Source organism: Anas acuta, chromosome 5 (assembly GCF_963932015.1).
Source record: "Anas acuta chromosome 5, bAnaAcu1.1, whole genome shotgun sequence".
Lineage (NCBI taxonomy): Eukaryota > Metazoa > Chordata > Aves > Anseriformes > Anatidae > Anas > Anas acuta.
Genome location: NC_088983.1, coordinates 38055560 through 38077652, shown reverse-complemented (window position 1 = coordinate 38077652; position 22093 = coordinate 38055560). Strand labels below are relative to the sequence as shown.

The window sequence follows — 22093 nt, the reverse complement described above, 5'->3', positions numbered from 1 at the left end:
TATTCTGTATTTTAAAAGAATCCCTCAAAGTTAACAAGATATCCTATAAAGAAGATAGTTCACCCTATCTCATACTATTGGACAAGTTCTAAACTTGATGTTAATGTGCTATTAATGAGTGTGATACAAAACGTAAACATAAGGAGCTCACCTACTCAGTTACTCTGTCCCTAAGCAGGATTAACTTTGTATAAGCAATACCTTGCTGATATGCATCTCACTTGTTCTCTAAAACTTCATTCTCAAGCAATCATTTCTAGTACTTCTTTATCCCTATTAATAAAAAGCTTTATACTTTCAGTGTATGAACAGGCAAAAGATCTTATAAAAAGTTATTGAGAAGAAAAATGCTTATCAGATTTTCTGTCACAGACAGATAACGGCAGTCAAGCTCTACCAGCAGACAGGTTGTTTTAAAGATTATCAAGTATATGTTCTTAAAGGCACCTGATATGTATATTGCAGTTTGGGCTTCATTACTGTATTGTATGAAAGCCTTGCTGTTTTCATCATGATTATCATCAAAACACCAATATAGAATAAATAGATAATAATATACTCACACACATACCAAGACAGTGGTTTTTTTTCTAAGCTAGTGCAAAGAGCAAAAAATAAAATCTAGCGCTTACAGATGCAAGACAAATGCCCTCTTTACTTGACCAGTCATTCTTCTGAATGATCTATATGAAATTTAAAAAGCAGCTCTGGATCAAATGGCATTCCAGCTTGATGTCACATTGCTTCCCAAGACTCCCACTATGATAGTTCTCTCCTGCAAAAATGGTCAACATTCTCTTCGAAATTATGAAGGAAATTTACCACTTTCAGAGAAATTGCACTCTTGCTTTGCCTGCAACTTCAGCCATGTCCTTTTCACATTCTGGAGGCATCACTGAAAGAACAACAAATGTTTTTCTTAGTGGCTTGTCAATCAGTATATACAGGTCTCCTTCTTGATCAGATTCCAAAAACTATTTAACCTTCTCCAAAGCTATCAGGCTATAGTATAAGGATATTACCCGGATATTATCCCATAAGGGATATGTAGTGTAGTTTATAACTACAAGATGTGTGTCCAACAAAGCTTACTTAACTGCTGTCACCTGCTATTATTTTGTAAAAAGTAATAGGCTGCAGTAAGTTAACAACCTCCTGACTTCTCATTGATATGTTAAAAATTCTCTTAAATTAAGATACTGTTAAATAGAGTCCTAAAAGCTGTTAGGTTTGATCAAGGGTAAGAAAAGGATTGGTTTTGTATTGCATGTCTTGTCAGTGGGGAAAAAAAAGGACCACACTCTTGATAGGATTCCAGAGTTCTCTGAGTCTACATGTACTTCTGTGGCTCTTACTCCAAGGAAATATTTTTCTTAAGCTGATTCTTAAGCAACAGTTTCAGAGCTTCTTAATTTTTTCATGTCCAAGTTATCTACAAATCGCTTTGGACCTTCAAAGAATGCCAGGAGCACATAGGCAAGAGAAATAGAGTTGCAGTTCAGCAAATGTGCCATCTGAGATGTAGAGCAAAAGACAAAATAAAAGATAACTTGATCTAAACGAGTTCTGTAACCAGAAATAGACATTGCAGATTCATCTTTCAAGAAATTTTCTTGTAATTTTAATTTTTGAGAAAAGCTCTGGAACTGAGTACATTGGCAATCATAGAACTAAGGTAGACAAAAAGGAGAGTGAGTATACTATCAGGGATTTTTTTGCTGTTACATAAAATCAATTTAAGATCTTCAATTGAAGAATTAAAAGATCTTCCAGCAGAAGGCAAAGTTGGGTGCTGTATATTCTCATTGCAAAGAATTTAAGGTGGAATTCGCTCCCTAATTTTCTAAATAGAATCTTCTTTGTAGAGGTTGTTTTCCATCTTAAGAGTCCAATAATTAGAGAAGGCATCTTTTCACTGACTCTTTTTTATTTTCGTCAGTTACACTGGTGAAACTGTGGATATGGTCAACTGATGTTGACTTGAGAGGAATGGGCCGATTTTTTTTTTTTTAATCTTCTACTTACCTTTAGGTACAGAAAGTTTTTCTTAGTTAGCTGAACTTCAGGCATTATAGGGTAGTAGTATTACACACTTACCTACCCTCAGTCAGCACCTTAACAATTCCACTGACCTAGAATGAGAAGCTGTCTCTGGTTTAAGTCAATTAAATCAAAGTGAGTTTCTTTAAAAAGGATTCCCTCATGGCAAGAGAAGTAAGAGCTTTAATACTCAAAAATGGTGTAGCAATATAATATAAATTCATATTCTCTTTGAATTTCATGATATGCAATAAAGTTTTCTCCCCACTTCATAAAAGCCTGTTAGCTTTATGCTTGTAATATTTGTTACTGTTAGCCGGAGTACTTAAATGATCTTTCTAAGAGTGGAAATATTAATTAGGAATGATGCCAACTTTGCACTTGTACAGTGCAGAATGTCTGTAATACATCTATAATTTACTCTTTATCCAGTAGTTACAAAACATAGTAAATCTAATTTAAATACCAGTAAGTAGTTCACTTAAGAAATCGGTTAGATCAGATCATCTTTACATCTTGTATTTTTTAAGTCTTTTGAGTTCAGCTTGTATCTTAAAAATACTGTTTTGAGTATTTTTATGTAAAACTGACTGACCAATGAAAGAAGGTCCATAGTATCCTAATTTGTGTGATTACTTATAGGAAGTAGTATGCAATGGCCCCATTTTTTATCTTCATTTGTATCTCAGAATTTTTATTACCAGCATCAATCTCTCTCTTTCCTTCCTTTCCTCTCCTCTGGCTTCTGCATGTGCTATGTGTTTGGCTAAAAGCGTAATGAAGGAAACCTATTCATCTGCTGATTGAAAGTATAGTGGCAGCAAAATGTTTACTGCAGAGCTACCCCTTGCTTAAAAAAGAAAAAAGAAAAGAAGGGTTTGCAAAGAAGACATATTCAGGTCTGTAGCACATCAAGGGTTTTTTTTAGGCTCCTTGAGTGGTTAGAACACTATGCCTTGTGTTATGAAAGACCTGCAAAGTTTTATGTTATTTTTCTCTCCCACGAAGTAAATTATTTCCAGAAAAACAGTTTTGGAATATGTATTCGCTGCATACTGATTAATGCGATTTGACTGTATACTTAACATTGTTAGTTACACAACAGAGACTTCTGTATCCTTACCTGATAATACCAGAACAGAGGGACCAGTACAGGACATTAAGTACCAGCAATATTCAGGGAGGAGGAGATACTGTTTCCTGCAATAGATAGTTTATCTGTTTAATTCACAACTTCAGACCTCCATTCAGAGACTGCAGGAAAATTCTCAAGAGTTCTAGGTTAAAGTATTCTATATATTTTATATAAAGTATATATTACACAACATTGTAAATAAACAAATCTTGTTCTTTAGAGTTGAGGTCAGGTAAGAAACTGTTTCTCCTTGTAATTAGGCTACTTTGAAAAGTCAGTGTTGCAAGACTGAGAACTGCAATTCTGACTTTCAGGCATTTACCACCAGCATACAATCTAGAATTGCATTTTAGGTAGAGGGTTTTAAGTACCACTGTCAATACCTGCAGTAAATCTGCACTGCTCTGCACAATTGGTTTGAGTATGGGCGGACTTTATATCTTAAGGGCAGAGAGGACTGTTTTTGACAGTCAGACTTAAGAGCAACCTTAATGTGGTAAGCCCAGCATTTCAGATTTGCTGCCTATCTGCAAATTCTGCATCCAGGACTTAACAAAAAGCTTTTCTGTCTCTCTTACACTAGTAAGGTATGCCAGCTTCCTTGTGCTGGCTTAAGACTGTGGCAGCCCCTTATACTTCATAGTCCTTTTGTTAAATTGGGTTTCTTACTCTTTTTTTTTCAAAAATACTTCTCTCTAGATTACTAACCAGTGAGCTAATGTAATTTTTGAGTTAGTTTATTCAGATATTATAACTTATAAATTTCCAGCACCACTTTGTCAGATAAAAATTTTTGAAGAATAAATTTGACCACAGTAATTGACTGTGCAATTGTCAAATAACTGAAATGGTGTTCGGTCAATTCTTAAGTACTAGCAAATATCAGTATTGTTTTTATAATTATGGATTTACTGTAATTGAAAGGAAAATTCTAAGTGAGCATCCACACACAGTGTCCGAACCATGAACTGCATATTGTTCAAGTTCTGTTTTTAGGACTGTTCTTGAAGACCATTAATACAACAGCAAGAAAAGTATGACATAATCCTAAGAAATGTAGGTAGATAAAATACCATACGTAGTCTTTAGGCTTTCAGGTATAACGAGGAGATTATATGGGTTTGTTATTGGTCGGATTATTAGGCTGGTTTTATATTCAGTATTTATGCTCTTGTTTTACACACTATTTTAAATGTATAATGCATAAACAAGAGTGGCACAAAGTTTATATTTTTTAGATCAATTAATTTCCATTCCTGTTATGCTGTAACTTGGGTAAGTGAGACAAAATGAAATAAGTATAACCAGTTCCTCTCCACTCTCTTTTCTGTTTTCAAGCAGAAATCCATCAGATAGAGAATTTGGTTCTAAACATTTGACATAAATTCACTAATGCGTTGAAGAAAAACTGTTTCATTAAGTTGCATTTGCCTAACTCATTGTTTTGTGAACTCTATGGAGTTCTCCCATGGAGCTGCTCTTTGAACTTTGAAATAATGTTTTTCCAAGTTAGCTCTGTCTTTATTGATGAAAAATTCATTTTCATTCATGCTGAGGTTTTCATTTTGTTTATGGATATAACGTTACTTAATGTGTCAGCTGTGTCTTTAACAAGATCCTTAGCTTGAAAAGAGGAAAAATATCTTGAGAAAAAAAAATTCATTATGTTTCTGTGATATCTACAGCTCAAAAATGAACACAACAGAGCCAATAAAGATATACTAATCATTTGGGTTTTGTACAATTATACTGTTACGATGTAGTCATGCTTTCATGTGCTATATTTTTACAGTTGCTAATGGAAAGTTGAGTTTTTAAATAGAATTTGTAGGTTTCTCTCTTTCGGATATGAACAAGAGGTCAAAGTTTTCTATTTGGTAATCGATATTTAAAGAATTACTTTTTTTATTGTGTTTTGCTTTGCTGATAGTAGTACTTTGGGCTTAAGAAAAACAAATGGAATAGAATTCTAACTTTTACAGACATATGGTTTCCTCAGGAAACTAAAATACAAAATTTTATGAAAAAACAGTGATCTAATATTTTTTTTCATAGAAAACAGCATTACTACTTCTATCTTCATTCTTGTTATTGGGATCAGCAGCTGCACAAATATCTTATGTAGCATTCTCTCTGACATACCAGAATAGAGAATTATTCTTGCCATAAGGACTAGATGACATACAAAGAAAGGCATGACAGATCATAAGTGAAGGAATGGGAAACCTTCAAGTTCCATTAGGAAGGAGAGTGCACCATAGCAATAATCTGATCAAGGTGTAAGTGAATAACTTTGATGAATGTCATTGTACAGCTACGTACAATACAATTCATTTTTACAATTTCATTTAAAAATATCTTCCTACATTTGTACTTGCACTTTGAGTGCACTTTATGTTTGTTTATCCACTGTGCTACATCCCAAATTAGATCCATCAGTATTTCATACATCCAAAATAAAAGCAAAATTATACTAAATCCTGCAGCTTCTCTGTGCATGGTACTTACCTTATGACTTTTGTCAAATAAAATTATCCCCTCATATAGAAGTTTTGCACTTTTTTTTTTGTTGTTCCGTACATTTACATTCACTCCAAGCACTAGGTTCTTCTACAAAGAACTGTTTAACATTCAGGAGAGTGGTAAAAACTGTGGTTTTGAAAGTCATCTCATTTCCTATTAAAGTTTTTGGTTTAAAACTTATCTCATCAACCTATCAAATTTGTAATACTTTATGCTTGTTTTTATTTTGGTAAAATGCTTGCCCACTATGCATTTGTCAAGGAGAGATTAGAAAAAAACAGTGTATCAATTAGGAAGCATAGGCACTAAGAAATGGAATAATAAAATCACAGATACATTCCAGGTAATGTTATATATATTTCTATATTATAAAAATCAAGTAGTTCAGAAATCATTTCCATCCTTTTTCATTTGAAACTTTATAGTTCTTTGCTTTTTGTTTCAAGAAAATATAAGTCTTTACATTTCAATTTTAAATTCCCATCTGTGAATTTGTCCCTTTTTTCTTCTTCTGCAAAATCGGGAGACATTCCATCCTGCCTTATGGTAGAGGTGTGCAATCCTTGATGACGCAAATCAGGTCAAGTCACAGAGCTATGAATATCATTTTTCTTTTGATTGATTATAGTTTAGACCCACATATGTAATCTACAGTTGCACCTTTCAGAGGCAGTCTTGTTATTATTTATTTATTTACATCCATTTAAACATTTTTTTTTCTATTTACCTATGCTGTACCATACCTTAGACTGTATGGTATCAAAACTGTCTTAATTAGGTATGCCTGTGAGATTTCCTTTCTAGACAGTCTCTTTTTTTTTTTTTTTTTAATCCAGAGGCAAGCTGCTCAGCAACATACAATGTTCGCTGTTTACTTGGACTTAAACAGTTGTTTGAGAAGCCGTACATTCGCCTGTACTCTTTTACAACAGTAATAACTCTCAGTGCAGCTGCTCTCTAGGTTCAGCTCCCAGCAGCAGTCTAACTCTTTGGAGTCAGCTTCCAAAGAAGTCTCTGGAAAATTAGCCTAGATGATCATACCAAAGTAGATCCGGGCTTCTGTTACATTACTGTTATGTTTTTGGAGTATCCACTGATGTAAATGCTCTAAGCGTGATTTCATTTGTCTGAGTCTCTAGTGGACAGTATCTGTTTTGGACACATGGAAATCAGTTTAGATATGCACGATAGTGCATATCTAAATATGCACTGGGTCAGTTACATATAGTTCAAATGTCGGCGGATTCCCATCAGTGCTTCTTACACTATCTTCATGTTTTCCAGTTTTTCAAGTGTGATTTTGTAACCTGGAAACAAGTTTCTGCTAAGCCTAATTACCATATCACTTTTCACTTAAGAGCTGGAAGAGAGGAGTGTCCATATTCACAATATTTTCCATATCCCTTTCTCTTCTGCCAATTTCAAAGGTTCTGTGCTGCTGACGAAGCCCAGCCAAATCAATGTTCTGTTCTCAGCCTGATATGCCGGGCACACAACTGCTGGGAAGAGGCTGCTGATTGCTGTTGTGCTGGATTTTGCAATCTGGAATGCCGAATTTGAGAGCACCAAAGAAATCTTACCCGTTTGAGCCTTCAAGGCTCAAAGCAGAATCCTAAGTGCAAATCACGTTCCCAGCAATTCTGTATTTCTGCTTGCTTTCAAAAAGAACTGCTAACTTGTCTTTGATAGTATAGTTTTAGTGCAACATTTGCTCTATTCCAGTATCTCCTTTCCATTGCTTATGAACTCTCTGAAATCATCCAGTTCTTCATCCATGAGGATTCTGATTTCACTTTGGGGATTCTCCTCAGAGGAATATAGTGAGTGTTTCTGCTTCAACAGACAGGCAGAAGCATAGCTCTTCACAGATAGATTCACAGACTAAAGCTTTGTTTTCCTTACAATTCTTGCTCCCTAGTTTAAACGTTAATTTAAAAGAGCTATGTCCATTTTTATATCTGAAAGTGTATAAGTCTGAATTTTAGTCCAAGTACTATATACATCAGTGAATATAATGATCACTGTTTTCATTATTCAAAAATTTTCCATACCAATATTCACTGGTTCTTGATCTTGTACTTGAAACCCTTCAAATTTGATGCTCCTGTCTCAAATAAAAATGTTAAGCTTAAGCAAAATCATTAACAGGAATTCATTAATGCAGAAAGCATCATGTCATTTTACAAAACCGTGGGAAACATGCTTTTTTTGTAAGGCAAAATCATTTTGGTTCTTTGTCATATGTGATTCTAAACACCTAATTCCTGAAATTTAAACTTTTCGTAAGTACAGACTTTATTAAGGATAGTAAAGGGAGCACCCCTCTCCTTCCTTCAGTTCAGGTGAGACAATTGGCTGTTGGAACAGAAAACAGTGCTGTAGCAGAAAGCCCAGAATGGTTACCAAACAAGACTGTCACATTTTCTGTCTCCATACTGATGCAAACTTCATGTTTTGTGCTGGAAAACTTTCTTAAACCATTTTCAGGGCCAATCATTGTCTCTATGTCCTTCCTGAGACATGTACTGAGTGATTTTCACATATGCTGAGTAGTCCAAATGCAGTTGAAATAAATGGCAGCTCAGGGGCTTTGCATTCAGAAATAAATCCAGATGTAGGCATGTCAAGTTAAATTTAGTCTAGACATCTCTATGTCTCAGTTTCTCATTTGTAAGGTAAAAATATCCCTCTGCTTCACAAAGATTTTTTAAAAATAAATTTATTCATGTGTATAGGGACATTTTATTTTGTAGAAAACAGCACAACAGAGAAATCTATGAAGGCCTACATAATTCTCTGTTCAGAACAGAGATTGGAAAGTGTTTAGTAAGTGAAACATGAAACCACTTTTTGAACAGAGATGTTAAAATGAAATAGCCTTATCTTGTCTCATGCAGAAGTTCTACTGAAAATAATTCCAAAGAAATCATAATGCCTACAGGTCAAAAGAAAAATTTGGGCTGCACAAGTAATATTGATCAGATATTTCATAACCGTCAAGTGTTTCACTTAAATGTTACTTGAGTGTGTTTGAATGAAGAACTTATTTTGAAATTCACAAAATCTTTTGAAATGTGATTTCGAGGTTCACACTATTCAAGAAGAATAGCTTCCTTATTTTGCAGTAATTTGCAAATTGGATTGTTTTCATGCTGCATTGAAGTTGGTTGTTGCTGGGTCAAGGAAGACAGATGTGAAGACAGTTGAAAATTCATTTAAAAGCAAAATGCTTGTAATAGAAATGAAACATTTTAAAATGTCAATCTTGTTAGTGTATGTTAAAGGTTAGGGAGTAATTTATAGTGTACTTGAGGACAAGAGTTTTATATATCACTTCTCTATTTTTAGTCCATGTGATTGACAGCAGCTTAAAGTCAGTTGAACTGGAATGGGCAAGGAGTTGAAATAATCTGAATACTGGTGAGACAGGATATAACTCAGTTATCTAACACATCTAAGGCTGATGTGTCAGTCAGATTGCCAGGGTATGAGGTTCTGTGAAAATCAGACTGAATGGTGGCATGATAATTCCACAGCATACAAAATTCTGAAAGCTCCACACAGGGTTTTTCAAAGGAAGGAATTCAAGGAGAATATTTGACTTCTTTTACCAATCCAATGAGTGCTCTTTAACAAATACAGGTAGCATATCTATGTACAATGTTACACATTAAGTATACTGCTCTCAGGAGTTCAAAAATACAGAACACCTGCCTGTATACACACACAAACCAATTAAGGTAAATTATTTAAATTTCTCCTCCTCTCATATTACTGCTTTTAAACAGATAATTGCTTAGTTTATGATTCCTTTTAGTAATAGGTATGTCTGTATGCCAGTAGAACTACAGTAGTTAGCATCATTTTTATCTCTCGGGAAAAAAAATACAGCTGACTCAAGTCTCTAAACTTTTTCCCTACAAAGAATGCCCAGAAATGATGGGGAATACAAGATGGAGGGAAATTGGAAGCAGATGCAAAGAATCTCTGATATATAGGTTAATTTTATGTCATTCTTTTTGGTCAAAACATTTGTTCTTTTAATAATCTGCTTTAACTTTTGGTTAGCCCGGTAGTAGTCAGACAGTTGGACTAGATGATCTTTGAAGGTCCCTTCCAACTGAAATATCCTATTCTGTCCTATCTTATTCTATCCTATCCGGAAAACAATTCTCATGTCTGTGGCAAAAACTAAGGGCAGAAGGAATCTCATTCTCTTATATCTCTTAGGAAAGGAAATTTATTCACTCTGCCTATATTTACACAATCTACCTCTCAAATTGAAGAATATTTCCAGGGCATTTGGGGATTATTTAAGATTTTCATTCAAACAAATTAAAGGTCTTCCTTACAGTTAATGATACAAGTAGGAGAATTGTTTTTTTTTCCCAAGTGTATTGTTCCTAGAGATTTTTTGTATCTTACAAATCCCACAAGGATTCTGTTAGTGCTGAATAGAAATATCTGTTGGAGTTTGGGCAGAAACTATTTGACGATATTTTTTATGTCTTGATTTAATACGGGCTTTAGCTTATACAAGATGCACACCTTCTTGAGACTTGTGCATAATAGTTGATATTGCTTCTCTGAACAAAAACAGTATGATCTTGAATGAGCCCTGAACAGCTCTTGGAATATCACAGAAACATGCTATTTCCAGGGTTACTCATATAAATTACTTGTATGCAGTCCCATACTCTTAAGAACACAAAATATTTTTTTTTCTTTATGCAAATGTAAATTTTTCATAAAATTCCTGTGAAGAAATAACACACTTCCTTTCTCTTTGCCTCTTTCTTATTCTCAACTATCAATGAATTCAATGCTGCCAGTTTGTAGTAGCATATTTGAGAGACAATGAATATTCAGCATTATATTTGCATCCCAGAAGACTGTACTTTGCCTTTTGATCTCTTTTTTTTTTTTCTAAATATTGAATAATGTCTTTTTTTTGTATACCATTCCTGTAAAAGGAACCAATTCAACCCTCATGTTTCTGTGGTGTATTCATCAATCCACTTCCACTGTCCTGTTTGGAGAGCAGTTAGGATGAACAGTAATCTGACCCTAAGATTTCATGTATGTGTTTATAGTCTACAGGGAAACAATGATCAAAATTAAATATAATTTTATGTAAAAGGTGGCTGACTAGGAAAAACCTCAGAAAGGAGAATGTAGTAATATCTAGTTGAAGACATAAAGACATATTCAAGATTTGAAGATTAGTTTACTTTAGTGTAAAGCCTACCAAGCATAACACTTTAATAATTCTTTAAAATCTGCTCCTAAAATAATTTTGCTTTCAGATGATTTTTGCTTGTTTCTTCCCACTGACTCTGAATGAGTAATTCCATGTGTAGACTAGTACATTATTCATTTCTAAATTTTGTTGAGGTGAATCCCACCAACGGTGCTTCTCCTTTTTAAAAATGTATTGAGTAATATTTGTTACTACCAAATTCCTAGAGCTCACTTTCCTTTTCTGAAAAGTTTTCAGTATCAAAGAAAAAACATTTCTCTAGTTTTGAACTGACTGTTGTCCAGTTCAGATGGCAATAAAGTATCTCTGAAGACCTTGAATTTTCAGCTCAGTTTGAGTGCTGTTTGAATAAGGATTCATTCCAGAAATAGGAAGATTGCAGCTTGTAATGACATTATTTAATGCTCGAATACTTTGTTAGAAGTTTTCGGAAGTATGCAATTCCAGGTGTACTTCAGCTGTGATTTTTTTTAACAACCTTATTTTTATATTCCATATTAGTTCAATGATGAGCAAATTCTCTCTGTTGTTCAGATTAGCTTTAAAACAACTTTTTTAATGAAGCCAATGCATCTCATTATATTTTTCAGTTTTTCCCTAGTTTAACCTTACATGTATTGCATAGGCCAAAAGTAATACTTTTTACAGTGTTATTAGACCAGTTTGAGACATTCTTATTCTTGCTTTATTTTTATTTTACGTATTTAGCTGCAGATTAATATATATTACAGTCTTAGGGGAAAAAGAATATTTGAGGGAAGAATTATAGAACCATTAAGGTTGGAAAAGACTTCCAAGATCATCTGGTCCAACCAACCCCCTACCACCACTATCACCCACTAAACCCTAAGCAGCACGTCCCGCCTTTCATTAAACACCCCCAGGGACGGTGACACCACCACTTCCCTGTGCAACCTGTCCCTGTGGCTGACTGCTCTTTCTGAGCAGAAATGTCTCCTCATTTCCAACCTAACCTTCCCCTAGTGCAGCTTGAGGCCATTCCCTCTAGTCCTGTTGCTGGATACCTATGAGAAGAGACCGACCTCCAGCCCCCTCACACCTTCCTTTCAGGCAGTTGTAGAGAGCAGTAAGGTCTCCCCTGAGCCTCCTCTTCTCCAGACAAAACAACTACAGTACAATTTGAAAAGAGAATGTAGCCATTGCAATATGTACTAAAGCTTGAGTGGCACTGAGATATTTCTTGCCACTGGAATGTTATGCATTATGAAATTATAAGAAGCATATATGTGAAATAGTCACGGTCTGTACTGTATGGCTAGATTCTACCTCTTAAGTAAATTACATGCACACAGTAAAAGCAGCAACATCATGCTTCTCCACATCCTGCAGAATAAATTGTCTTCATAATACTGCTGAAGTTTCACGTAGAGATTGCCTGAGTTATACACTTTCTCAGAGACTGTAAGTAACTTGTAGTGTGAGGAGTACCTCATAAACAGATCTGGCATTTATGAGACAGTTAAAGAGGAATAGAGTTCTCAAATTGTTAGCTGCTGCTGTGCTTTGCGTATCCCGCTTCCTTCATTACAGCTTGGCGAACTCATTCCCTTTCCTGTACCTTTGTCCTCTGTGTGTGTATATGTTTGGGTTTCTGCTGGTGGTTCCACGTTCTGCATGCTTTCCTAAAAGTGGAGCAATATGCTTTCCCATAAACGATGATGATTATGGGTTAGCCTCCTACAGTTTCTGTATATCAAAAAATGGGCTCTTTTTGTTGGTGATAGATTATGTTTTAATGTCATTGTTCTGAATTGTTCTTCATGTTGTAAAACTAAGTTGAAATGTACTCCCATAAGAGTTAGCTTTTCATATTGGGCTGGAAACTCTTCATCATTGTTTGCAATTTATTATAACCAACGGCTTCTAATTGTATGTACCTCCCATAATGAAGAGCTGACTTAATACTCTGTGCTAATCTTGTTATGACTTTAAAAAGGTAAGTAATTTCTCTAACCATTCCTAATAATCATGGTAAAGCGTTAAAGGGTTTTTTCAATTTTCTTTTTTCTTTTTTTTTTTTCACATTAATTTTTCACTTCTAGCATGAACTTTTCTTTGTGTCTTTTTCTATTTTTTTTTTGGTGGACTGATTTTTATTTGCAGCAAAGCACACCATTTAGACTTAAATAAATCCAATTTAGTGTAGTCATTGATTTCATTTTTCAGACCAATCATGTTTGATAGATAGAAATTGTCAGTAGGTTTCTTTATTTTACCATTCCCTTAATTTATTTTGGAGTACTTTATTTCACGTTCTATTTAATGCTTCAGCCTGTGGGAGAAGGCTTACTCTGCATTCTAGCATGATGAAATTATATCTTAAAGAACATAAAATCCAATTTGCTTTAAAAAAGACAACAACAACAAAGAAAGAGTAATGTGAATTGAATGTTTTGGGTTTTGTTACATTCTGCCTGAACTACACAGGGGAATGCTACTGGATGATAGCCCCACTCTATCTTCTGCCATGATACATTGTGAGCCAAGGGTTTAGAGAATGGAGAAACAATAAAACTACACTTTCCCTGTGTAAGGAGAGACAGCCACAGTGTATTATCTCTGTAACTGCCTTTGAATGAAAAGAATTATACTAAATAATAGTATTACTGATCACTTGCCCCCATCATTCATGGTACTATGTGCAATGTGATATTGAATCTTTACTTTGCAGTAGATGTGAAAAGAATATAGTTTTTTTTTGTAAATGTCACAAATAACAAAGTAGTAAAACATACAAATAATGAGTATGATAAAAGGCACTTTAAAGCATATAACCTCATTGATACAACGCTCCATTGCAGCTAAAACTGTGTTAGAAAACTGGTGGATTTTAATCAAAATGGTATTTTACAGCAGTTATGTTTAAAAATAGCATATAGGATATCAATGTGCAATTCATATTAAGCAACAGGTATTACATAATAATGAATTATGATGTCAGTTATGTTAAAATATGGTTTGTATTCTGCAGCTGTGAGCATAGGTTGGGAAACAATCAAGTCTAGCTGGTCAAGCCTTTTATTTTATTATCATGGATTCCTCTTCCACAGCTGCTTTTAAAATCTGTGGGAAGCAAATTATTTCTCATACTGCATATGTTGCCCATCAGGTGAGTGATAAAATGTAAACTTTAGGCTGGTTATAATAAATTAAAAAGTAAATTTAAATTTGTCACTGAAGTCCTCTGTGTGCACAGAATTAAAATATGACCTGTAGGAGGCTGTGTGTGAAGCCAGCTGTCTTTTGTTACCATTGTCATTTGGACACTGTAAGAGCAAAACTTTGTCAGCACGTATTTTATATTAGAAGATTTGATTTGCAAATCTCAGCTGCTCTGTTCATTATAAATCTCTTGTTTTTGTCCATACACTAGCTCCACTATAGGTTGGAAGGGCTTAAAGATGAACTGAGGAGGAATAGAGGCTACAACTCGAGAGTAACTATTACTGCTCAAAGGAGCTGTTTTCCATTCGCAAACATTGCTTTGCGCTATGGGTTTGGGCTCCTTCTGTTCCTCCACTTTGTTGAAGACTCTCTCTTGACTTCCATTTTACTTCTTTAGCACTGTCTTTGTCTGCTAACATTTTTCCTCCTTCTCTAGTAGCTTTTATCTGTGTCCTTTGGATCACATATTTTACTTAGTTTATTTTGGTAGATTGTTTCAAATGTTTGTGTTTTTGTATTTTTGTTTTTATGCCTTTTTTTCTTTAGGACTATGTTATCTCACTGAGTTTCATTCCACAGTTTGCTGAATTGCTTGGTTATTTTGCAGCAGGCACATTCCTCGTTTTCTCTTTTCATATGGTTTGCAGTGAGAAATAAGAGAGCCTCTTCCATTTTAAACAGTAGTCTTACACACATAGGCCCATGTCTCCTTTTGCATACACTGTCTGTTGGCTTGCCACGTCCCATCCTGCTTCTCTAATTCTCTCAGTCCATGCCTCTCTCTTTTGTGCTTTCTATTCTATCATTACACCATCCTTTTGGTCCAGAATTGTCCTCTGGTAAATTACAGATAAATATTTACTTCTCCGAAAGAGTGTACATGTCATGCCTTTAAAATCTGGTAAAACAACTCTGGGCCAAATTTGGGCATCATTAATATTTTGTTTGCAGTTTTCTTGTGTAGTATTTTTGGTGGGAAGGAGGGAGGTTTTGGTTTTGGTTGGTTTTTTGTTTGTTTTTTTTTCTATTTTCTTTTTTTTTAAACAACAGTTTTTTTTTCAGGAAAGGACACCATAATCCACTCTAAGTTGCAACATTACTTTCCATAAGTTATTCCATTACAATAAGTAGACTGTGTTGCGCTGTAGAATCCAATTTTTATGTGAATATACATTTGGGGCAAGCTGCTGTGGAACAGAAGAAAGAGGTTTAGAAGTGGGCACAGCTGTCTTCAGTCTTAAATGGTTGTTCCTTTATGAAGACAGCCTTTTTGGGGTTCAGTGTGTATCATTCTTCATTAAATGTCAGACCATACATATTCACTTTCTAAACAGTTTTCTGTAATTCCAAATCAAATTGTTCTGAAAAATAATCTGGATTAATTCCTTTGTTTTTTTTCAGCAAAGACAAACGTTCTGCAAGGGAAATTACACCCTCAGTGTCATCTGTGCTATTCCACTTCTTTGACTTTTTGTACATGGTTTTACATTATTATTCCTCACTGAAATTTATCAATGCATCTGTCACTAAAGTAAAAAAGGGAAGGATTCAGTTCATACTCTCTTAGATGTTTGTCTTGTGAAGTTTACTTTAGCTCGTATACAGCTGGGGGTTTGTCCACATGAAGAGCTTTGTATTCAAGTGTTACCAGTTTAGACAGCTGACCTGTCATAAGACAGACTGCTGTTCAGATTACTTGGTCTAAAAACTTGCAAGTTCAGTCTTACTATATAACATGGTGTCTTTCCAAACCTGAGAAGAATTAACAAGAGCTGATGCTTCTGTAGAGATAAAGTTCAAACTGTGTTGTGTTTACAGGACTGATACTCCTCAAAACCAGTTTTTCCAATCTGCATGGTAACTGGATGGAACTTGAAATATCCTGCATTACTAGAACGTTAGACCATTGTGAATCCTCCCATTTCACTGGAGTCAGACCAATATATCTGGAATAGCACAGTGGCAGCTAAGCGTCTAGGAAGAGGATTTATTGAGAAACCAGTAGTCATTCTCACACAGTTACTTTTTAAAGTAGAATTGCACTGTGAAAATCATTCTGAATACAACATTTCTTTTAACCAAACAGAAACAATTAAGTAAGTTTATCTGGCTCCTGGCAGAAGCTGTTTATACAATTGTGAGTTGCCTATGCAATTTGAAGCTTATTAAATATCTTCAGAATCAGTATAATCTAGGTTAACCGTTTTTTAAATCTTTCTATATCATACACGAAAATATCAGTAATGGAATTTTAAGACACGTCCTAACACAGTTATGTTAGTATTTTGTCTAAGCATAAAACAGAGGACCTAGATTCAGAGTTCTGTAATTACAATTGTGTAAGAAAATGTGGATTTTTTTGTTAAAATAAACTTAAGATGGAGCTTAACACATAATTTTAACCACTGTGTTCTTTGAGTTTACTCTATTAATCTGTCCTTAGGTCATCTTGTTTTTTTATTGGGGGGGGGCTAGTACCCGTCTGCTTAAACATATTTATCGCACATAGAGTAAGGAAGAATGTTGCTGAAAATATGTAGAGCCTCTGTCTTAGATCCCAGGAGCTTGCCCATTATATCTCTGTATTTTGCATTCTTGTTAACTTCTGTAGCTCATAGACTCTGTGCTCTCTCTGCAGGTCCAGTCTAGGTGCAGCAGCAAGGAGAACATCCTCAGAGCAAGTGAGTACTGAAACTTCGTAGCTCTATTGTGAAACTAACACTGTCTACATGATAGCAAATTATAGTCAGCTGGGATGCACATGAGTTTGCAGAAGAAATGTAATAACTTAAGACAATGAATTTCAGTCCAAAGAGAAAGTAAAAATATAAATAGCTTATGCTGTTCACATATTAACTGACAGTTGCCTTTTTTTTCTTTCCATGTTGTTTTAGTAATAGATATTTCACTCTTAACTTCAGAAACATAAGTTTTTAATCCTGTAGGCACTACAGCAGAACAATGGGAAAGGAGTTTGGTTTCTGTTTTGATTTGCCTATCATCAGAGAATTGATGATACTGAAACTACTAGCACAGTTCTCATTGAAGAATTATTAACCAGTGTGCCTTACGATGGCAGAAAAAGGCAGAAGGTTCCCAAGTGTATTTTCAGTACCCAGGATATGAAGGGCTGTAGAAAAAGCAGGAGTTCCAGGCATTATACTTGTAAAGTTGTGTATAAATATATTTTTCTATTTTGATCATGCAGTTTGTTTTCCTGCTTACTGCTGCAGATAAAGCTTCTGAGATAGTGGTGCAGCAACCAGCACCAAATGGCTGTAGTGTAAAGGTTCTTTGCTGTCGCACAATTTCCCAGCTTTAACTGCTGTACACGTTTTTCTCTATCATCTTCCTTCATTTTTCCAACTTCTCCTTTTAAGAAAATAATATCTTACTTTATACAGACAGAAAAAAGGTTTTAGCACATCTTATATGAAATCTGCTGGACCTGCAGGAATTACATTGGCACTAAGCAGGGTTTCTTTCAGTAGTGCATATGCAGACAAAGGTCTGGGAAACAGGACATGGGTTTTCCATCTGCCTCAAAAATGCTTTCTTTGTATTTTTCTTGGTTTTTATGAGGTTTCTAACAAAATACACTCCTAAGAATGGAAAATAAGATTGCTGCTGAATCCAGGAATGCAGTTTTTCCATTAGTTACACTTGCATCTTGCAATAGTTTAATTAGAATCATTTCTGCCTAGTTTGTGCACCAGAAAATCATCTTTAAGAGTGTGAAAAGTCTAAATATAGTTAAAATACATCTCATCAACTGTGTCTCTCTTCCTCGGTATGACAACTACTATGTTAAAGAAAGGAATTAAATCAATTAGAAGATATTTGTGCTTCACAAATTCACAGTGCCTGCGTTTATCTTCATGTTATCTTTTAAATATTTACAAAGAGATGGTTTCAATAATTTCTTCTATAAACTTTCTTGGAACTGGAATTAAGTCGGCAGTTTTATTTATCTCCATTTCTTCCTTTTAAAGATGGTTACTGTGTCAATTGCAAAAAATTAATTACTGAAGTCTACCACATAGCGTATTTAAACAAGCATGTGTCAGTGCTGAAAGAATTTTTGTATAGACAGATATTACTGATTCAGCAACCTTATCATCTGAAGGAAAAAATTAGATTGCATGATTGTTTTATAAAAGCCTACATTTAAAGTAATCATCTGGGTGGGTTTTTTGAATGTGAAGGCAAATGGGATACTGAAGAAGCTACTGCAAAGCAAAATTGTCTCATTAAAAATGATGCTTTGTATAATTTGTTAATGCTATCTTACTATAATTTATGTTGTTTTAGAAATATAATTATGAATTGCCTATAGCACTAAATAGGATAGTGCTAGATGGAAATGAGTTGAAAGCAAGTGAGTAGGGAAAAAACGGGGAGATATTAAAGATGATCAAAAGGCTCACACACAGAAGGACATGAGATAAAAGTTGTCAATTAAGGAACTCAACAGGACTGAAAGATGGCAGACAGACAACTTCCAGATAATAGGAGCATGCTGAGTTTGAACTGAAAAAAGCCAAGTGAAATCAATCATTATCCATAAATTAGGATATATTGAATGTCTCTTAGAGTTGCAGACAGGCCTCATTACTGTCAGGAAACTGGTGGGAATGTCTTTTTCATGTAGCCAGGCATGATATCTCATGATGCTTTAATGTCGTTTTGTTGCTTACGTTGTCTGGATTGGGAAGGTGGCCAACTGCTGGTGATATTTTAGAGATTTTTTTTCCATGGACTTCTTATCTTTTTTTCCGGAAATCTCTGGATTTATTCTGCAGACCTATAGAGCCATGTCCTTAGCCCCCTTCTTTTATCCCTTCCCTTTAGACCCTCTGACCTGTCAAACACAAAATCAACTAGTCTGCATGCTGAAATCCCTCTACTCTATAGTGTTGTCTTGTTTTGCACGTCTCATCTCTGACGTTGAATCCTAGAGATCCCTAGTAGAGATCCCCCAGTAAGTTTTATTGATCGCTATGAACCAGCCACAGTCCCCCTTAACACTCCACATTGATTGATGTCACCTGGGCTTTTTCTTCATTGCTCTATTTCATTGCAGACAGACTATGCATATTTCTTGTAGATTCTTCTTGCATATCTTGATAAAGCTTTTCCTGTCAATGCATATACCTGTTGTATTTCTAGATCATCCCCTGTGGCTCTCACAAATAGCTTCTTGTTCCAGGCAAATCCATTCATGATATTTCTACAGATGTAATTTTCTTAATCTTTGGCTTGTATCTTTTACTGTTGTATATGCATTACTGCAATAGTTCTATCTCTTTCATTGTTTATTTTCATTTTCAAAATCCTTCAAAGCTTGTTGTCCTCTTGTTTACTCTTTCTCAGCAAGAGAAACATGTCCTCCTTTTACTCCCATCTTAATCTTATGCTGCAAACTGACTGGAACAGGGTCCATTTTTATGTTTTGTCTGTGTGCATCATGTAGCATATTGAGATGCATTTGTGGAGCATAATAATACATAAGCAACTAGTAGTAATAATCTGTGCCAAGTCAGTAGAGTCCTTGTAGATTTCTAGGTTGCCAGTGTTGTAAAGTTATTATATTGTAAATCCTTCTTTCCAGAAGATGGAACGACAACAGCTGCTTCAAAGTACCAGCCTTTATGTGCTGACAACACTCATGCCTCTTCTCTGTTAATTTTCACCATTTGTATCTGATACAGTTGCTTATTTCACCCAGGTTTAGCCATAGCTAGAGAAAAGGTGTGATCTGTGTTTAAGATGGGATATGCAGAATCTTGTGCATATCATCAGAGTCAAAGCTGCAGCATATTAATGTTCTCTTCAGGGATATTATTGTAGATTTTGAATGGGAAAGGGAGAGAAAGAACACATAAAGGAACTCAGCAGGTCCAGGGGCTGACTCAAATTACAGCTACCCACGAGAAGGCTGTGAAAGAACAGAATGAGTGAGTGAATGTCCTGAGCAGTAGGCCAGCTCACAGACCTGAGTTAACTTCAGATAACCATCCGAAGTGTTAAATACTGCATCACCTTTGAAAGGTTTCTCTTTCTGATTAACTGATCCTTTTATGCTCATCAGGACTTCTGGTGCATGTTTCATGGCCAGCAAGGATATACGATTTTATGAAGTTTTTCACTGTAAATTGCATTTTGTTTTAAGTCTCCCTTTTGATTCTAGTTGAATAAAATACCCTCCCAGTGTCTGTCATAAATGCTCAATAGGGATAAGTAAATAAATTAATTTATCTCAGTGCTGGATGTATTTCAGCAAACTGGTTTAAATGAACATCACTGTTAACATCTATGCATTGCAGCATACATAAACTTGGTGCTCTCTTTGCAGGTCACAGTGCTGTTGACATTACCAAGGTAGCAAGAAGACACCGCATGTCTCCATTCCCATTGACGTCTATGGACAAGGCCTTCATCACTGTTCTGGAAATGACCCCAGTACTCGGAACAGAAATCATTAATTACAGAGGTACTTTACATATAGTTGGATTCTTTGTGAGTGGTACAGTGATTATTTCCATTTTTTACAACCTTCTTAAGTGCTTGCCCTTTTAATAATTGTTGCAAGAGGTCTAAGACTGACCTCTGGGAGAAACTCCTTTAGGAAATGCCAGTAATCAGAGTAGAATTCTCCTTTCAGTCAGGACAATGTGGATTGAGCTCGGTGCTGCTCCTTGAAGGATGGAATGGAATTCTAATGGAATTCTAATGAAATATATAAATACATTTTCTCATAGTCTCTGTCATATGCAACAAAGCTAAAGCCAAGAAACCACAATTTGCCTCAGTGGTTGATTTAACAATGGACTTCTGTAGATATCAACTGGCTCCAAGTTGTACTGTGATGACTCACTTTGTTCTCTCACTGTAGGAGAGTTACTTAACCCCCTTTCCAGTCTGAGATTAATGATTAAGTCTTGAAATACAAAAACATCTGATGTTGGCAGGGACAGGGAAACCTCCTTCAGAGATTCTTCCAGATTTTCCAAAGGTGTGGTGATGAACAAAAAGACGAGGTGATGAACAAAACCACACACCTCAGGAGCCAAAATGTTCAGCATATCAACAGATTCCAGGTAATGGAGAGTTGTTTCTGAGTTGGATATTCTGTCTTCTGTCTTGAAAGTTCAGAGATTACATGCAGCACCAAATTACATACAGCACCAAATCTTTGTGCTGCCACAAACCTCTGAGATGTCTTCATACTGACATACTGATTCAGTAAGGTGTGCATCCTTGGTAGCAAGAAACAGATCTCTGAGAAGATACCACATATTCTGCATTCAGAATAGCACCAAAACTGGGCCAGCAAGGAATATGCATATTACACCCTGCACTTTCATAGCAGTATGCAGATTAGAATGCAGAATGCCTGAGCATAGCTATCTGACCATTTTGGATAGTTGTCAGTAGTCTGGACATGAGCATACTTAGATTTGACCCCACTACCATGTGTGCACATTCTCTACTATGCACTTGGGAAGACCAACTCCAGGCATGCTTGAAGCTCTGCTTGTAGCAGAGAAATGTGGGCTGTGGACAGGCTTGATCTTGAGGCCAATTTTAGCTGACAAGTGTTGACATGGTTTACGTATTTCTTCTGGAAGATGACTGTGAATATAGGTAAGATTCAAAATTTTAATGCCTTGCACACTACGCCTTTCATTCTTGTTATCATTTGGATCCTCATTTCTTTCTGATTTGTCTTGAGTTTCTTCTTAAACATTACTTGCGTATTGTGTAATGGAAGTAAGGAATAGTGCTATTGTACTATAAAGCTGTTGTTCACACTACTTCTTTATTGTGGTAACGTGTACTGCAAAGTCTGCTGACTTTCTTAATTTTTAAGAATATGCATTCATTACTTGCAATCCAGGAATCTTCTTCACTGATGATGTAGGTTGATCATTGTATAAACATATAGA

The 22093-nt window shown here is 35.3% G+C and overlaps 1 protein-coding gene across 20 annotated transcripts in view; it reads left to right on the top strand.

Annotated features, from left to right (window-relative positions):
- Positions 1–22093, top strand: part of GPHN (gephyrin) — a 291218-nt gene that overhangs the window by 224618 nt on the left and 44507 nt on the right. For 10 of the 20 annotated variants that reach the window (XM_068684233.1, XM_068684245.1, XM_068684236.1 and 7 more), the window contains 2 exons: positions 16783–16825; positions 20500–20637. In XM_068684233.1, the coding sequence (XP_068540334.1) occupies positions 16783–16825; positions 20500–20637 (181 nt within the window). Of the gene's footprint in view, positions 1–14352; positions 14416–16755; positions 16826–20499; positions 20638–22093 lie in introns of all 20 variants that reach the window. The other 10 variants (XM_068684230.1, XM_068684237.1, XM_068684240.1 and 7 more) reach the window with 2 other exon arrangements.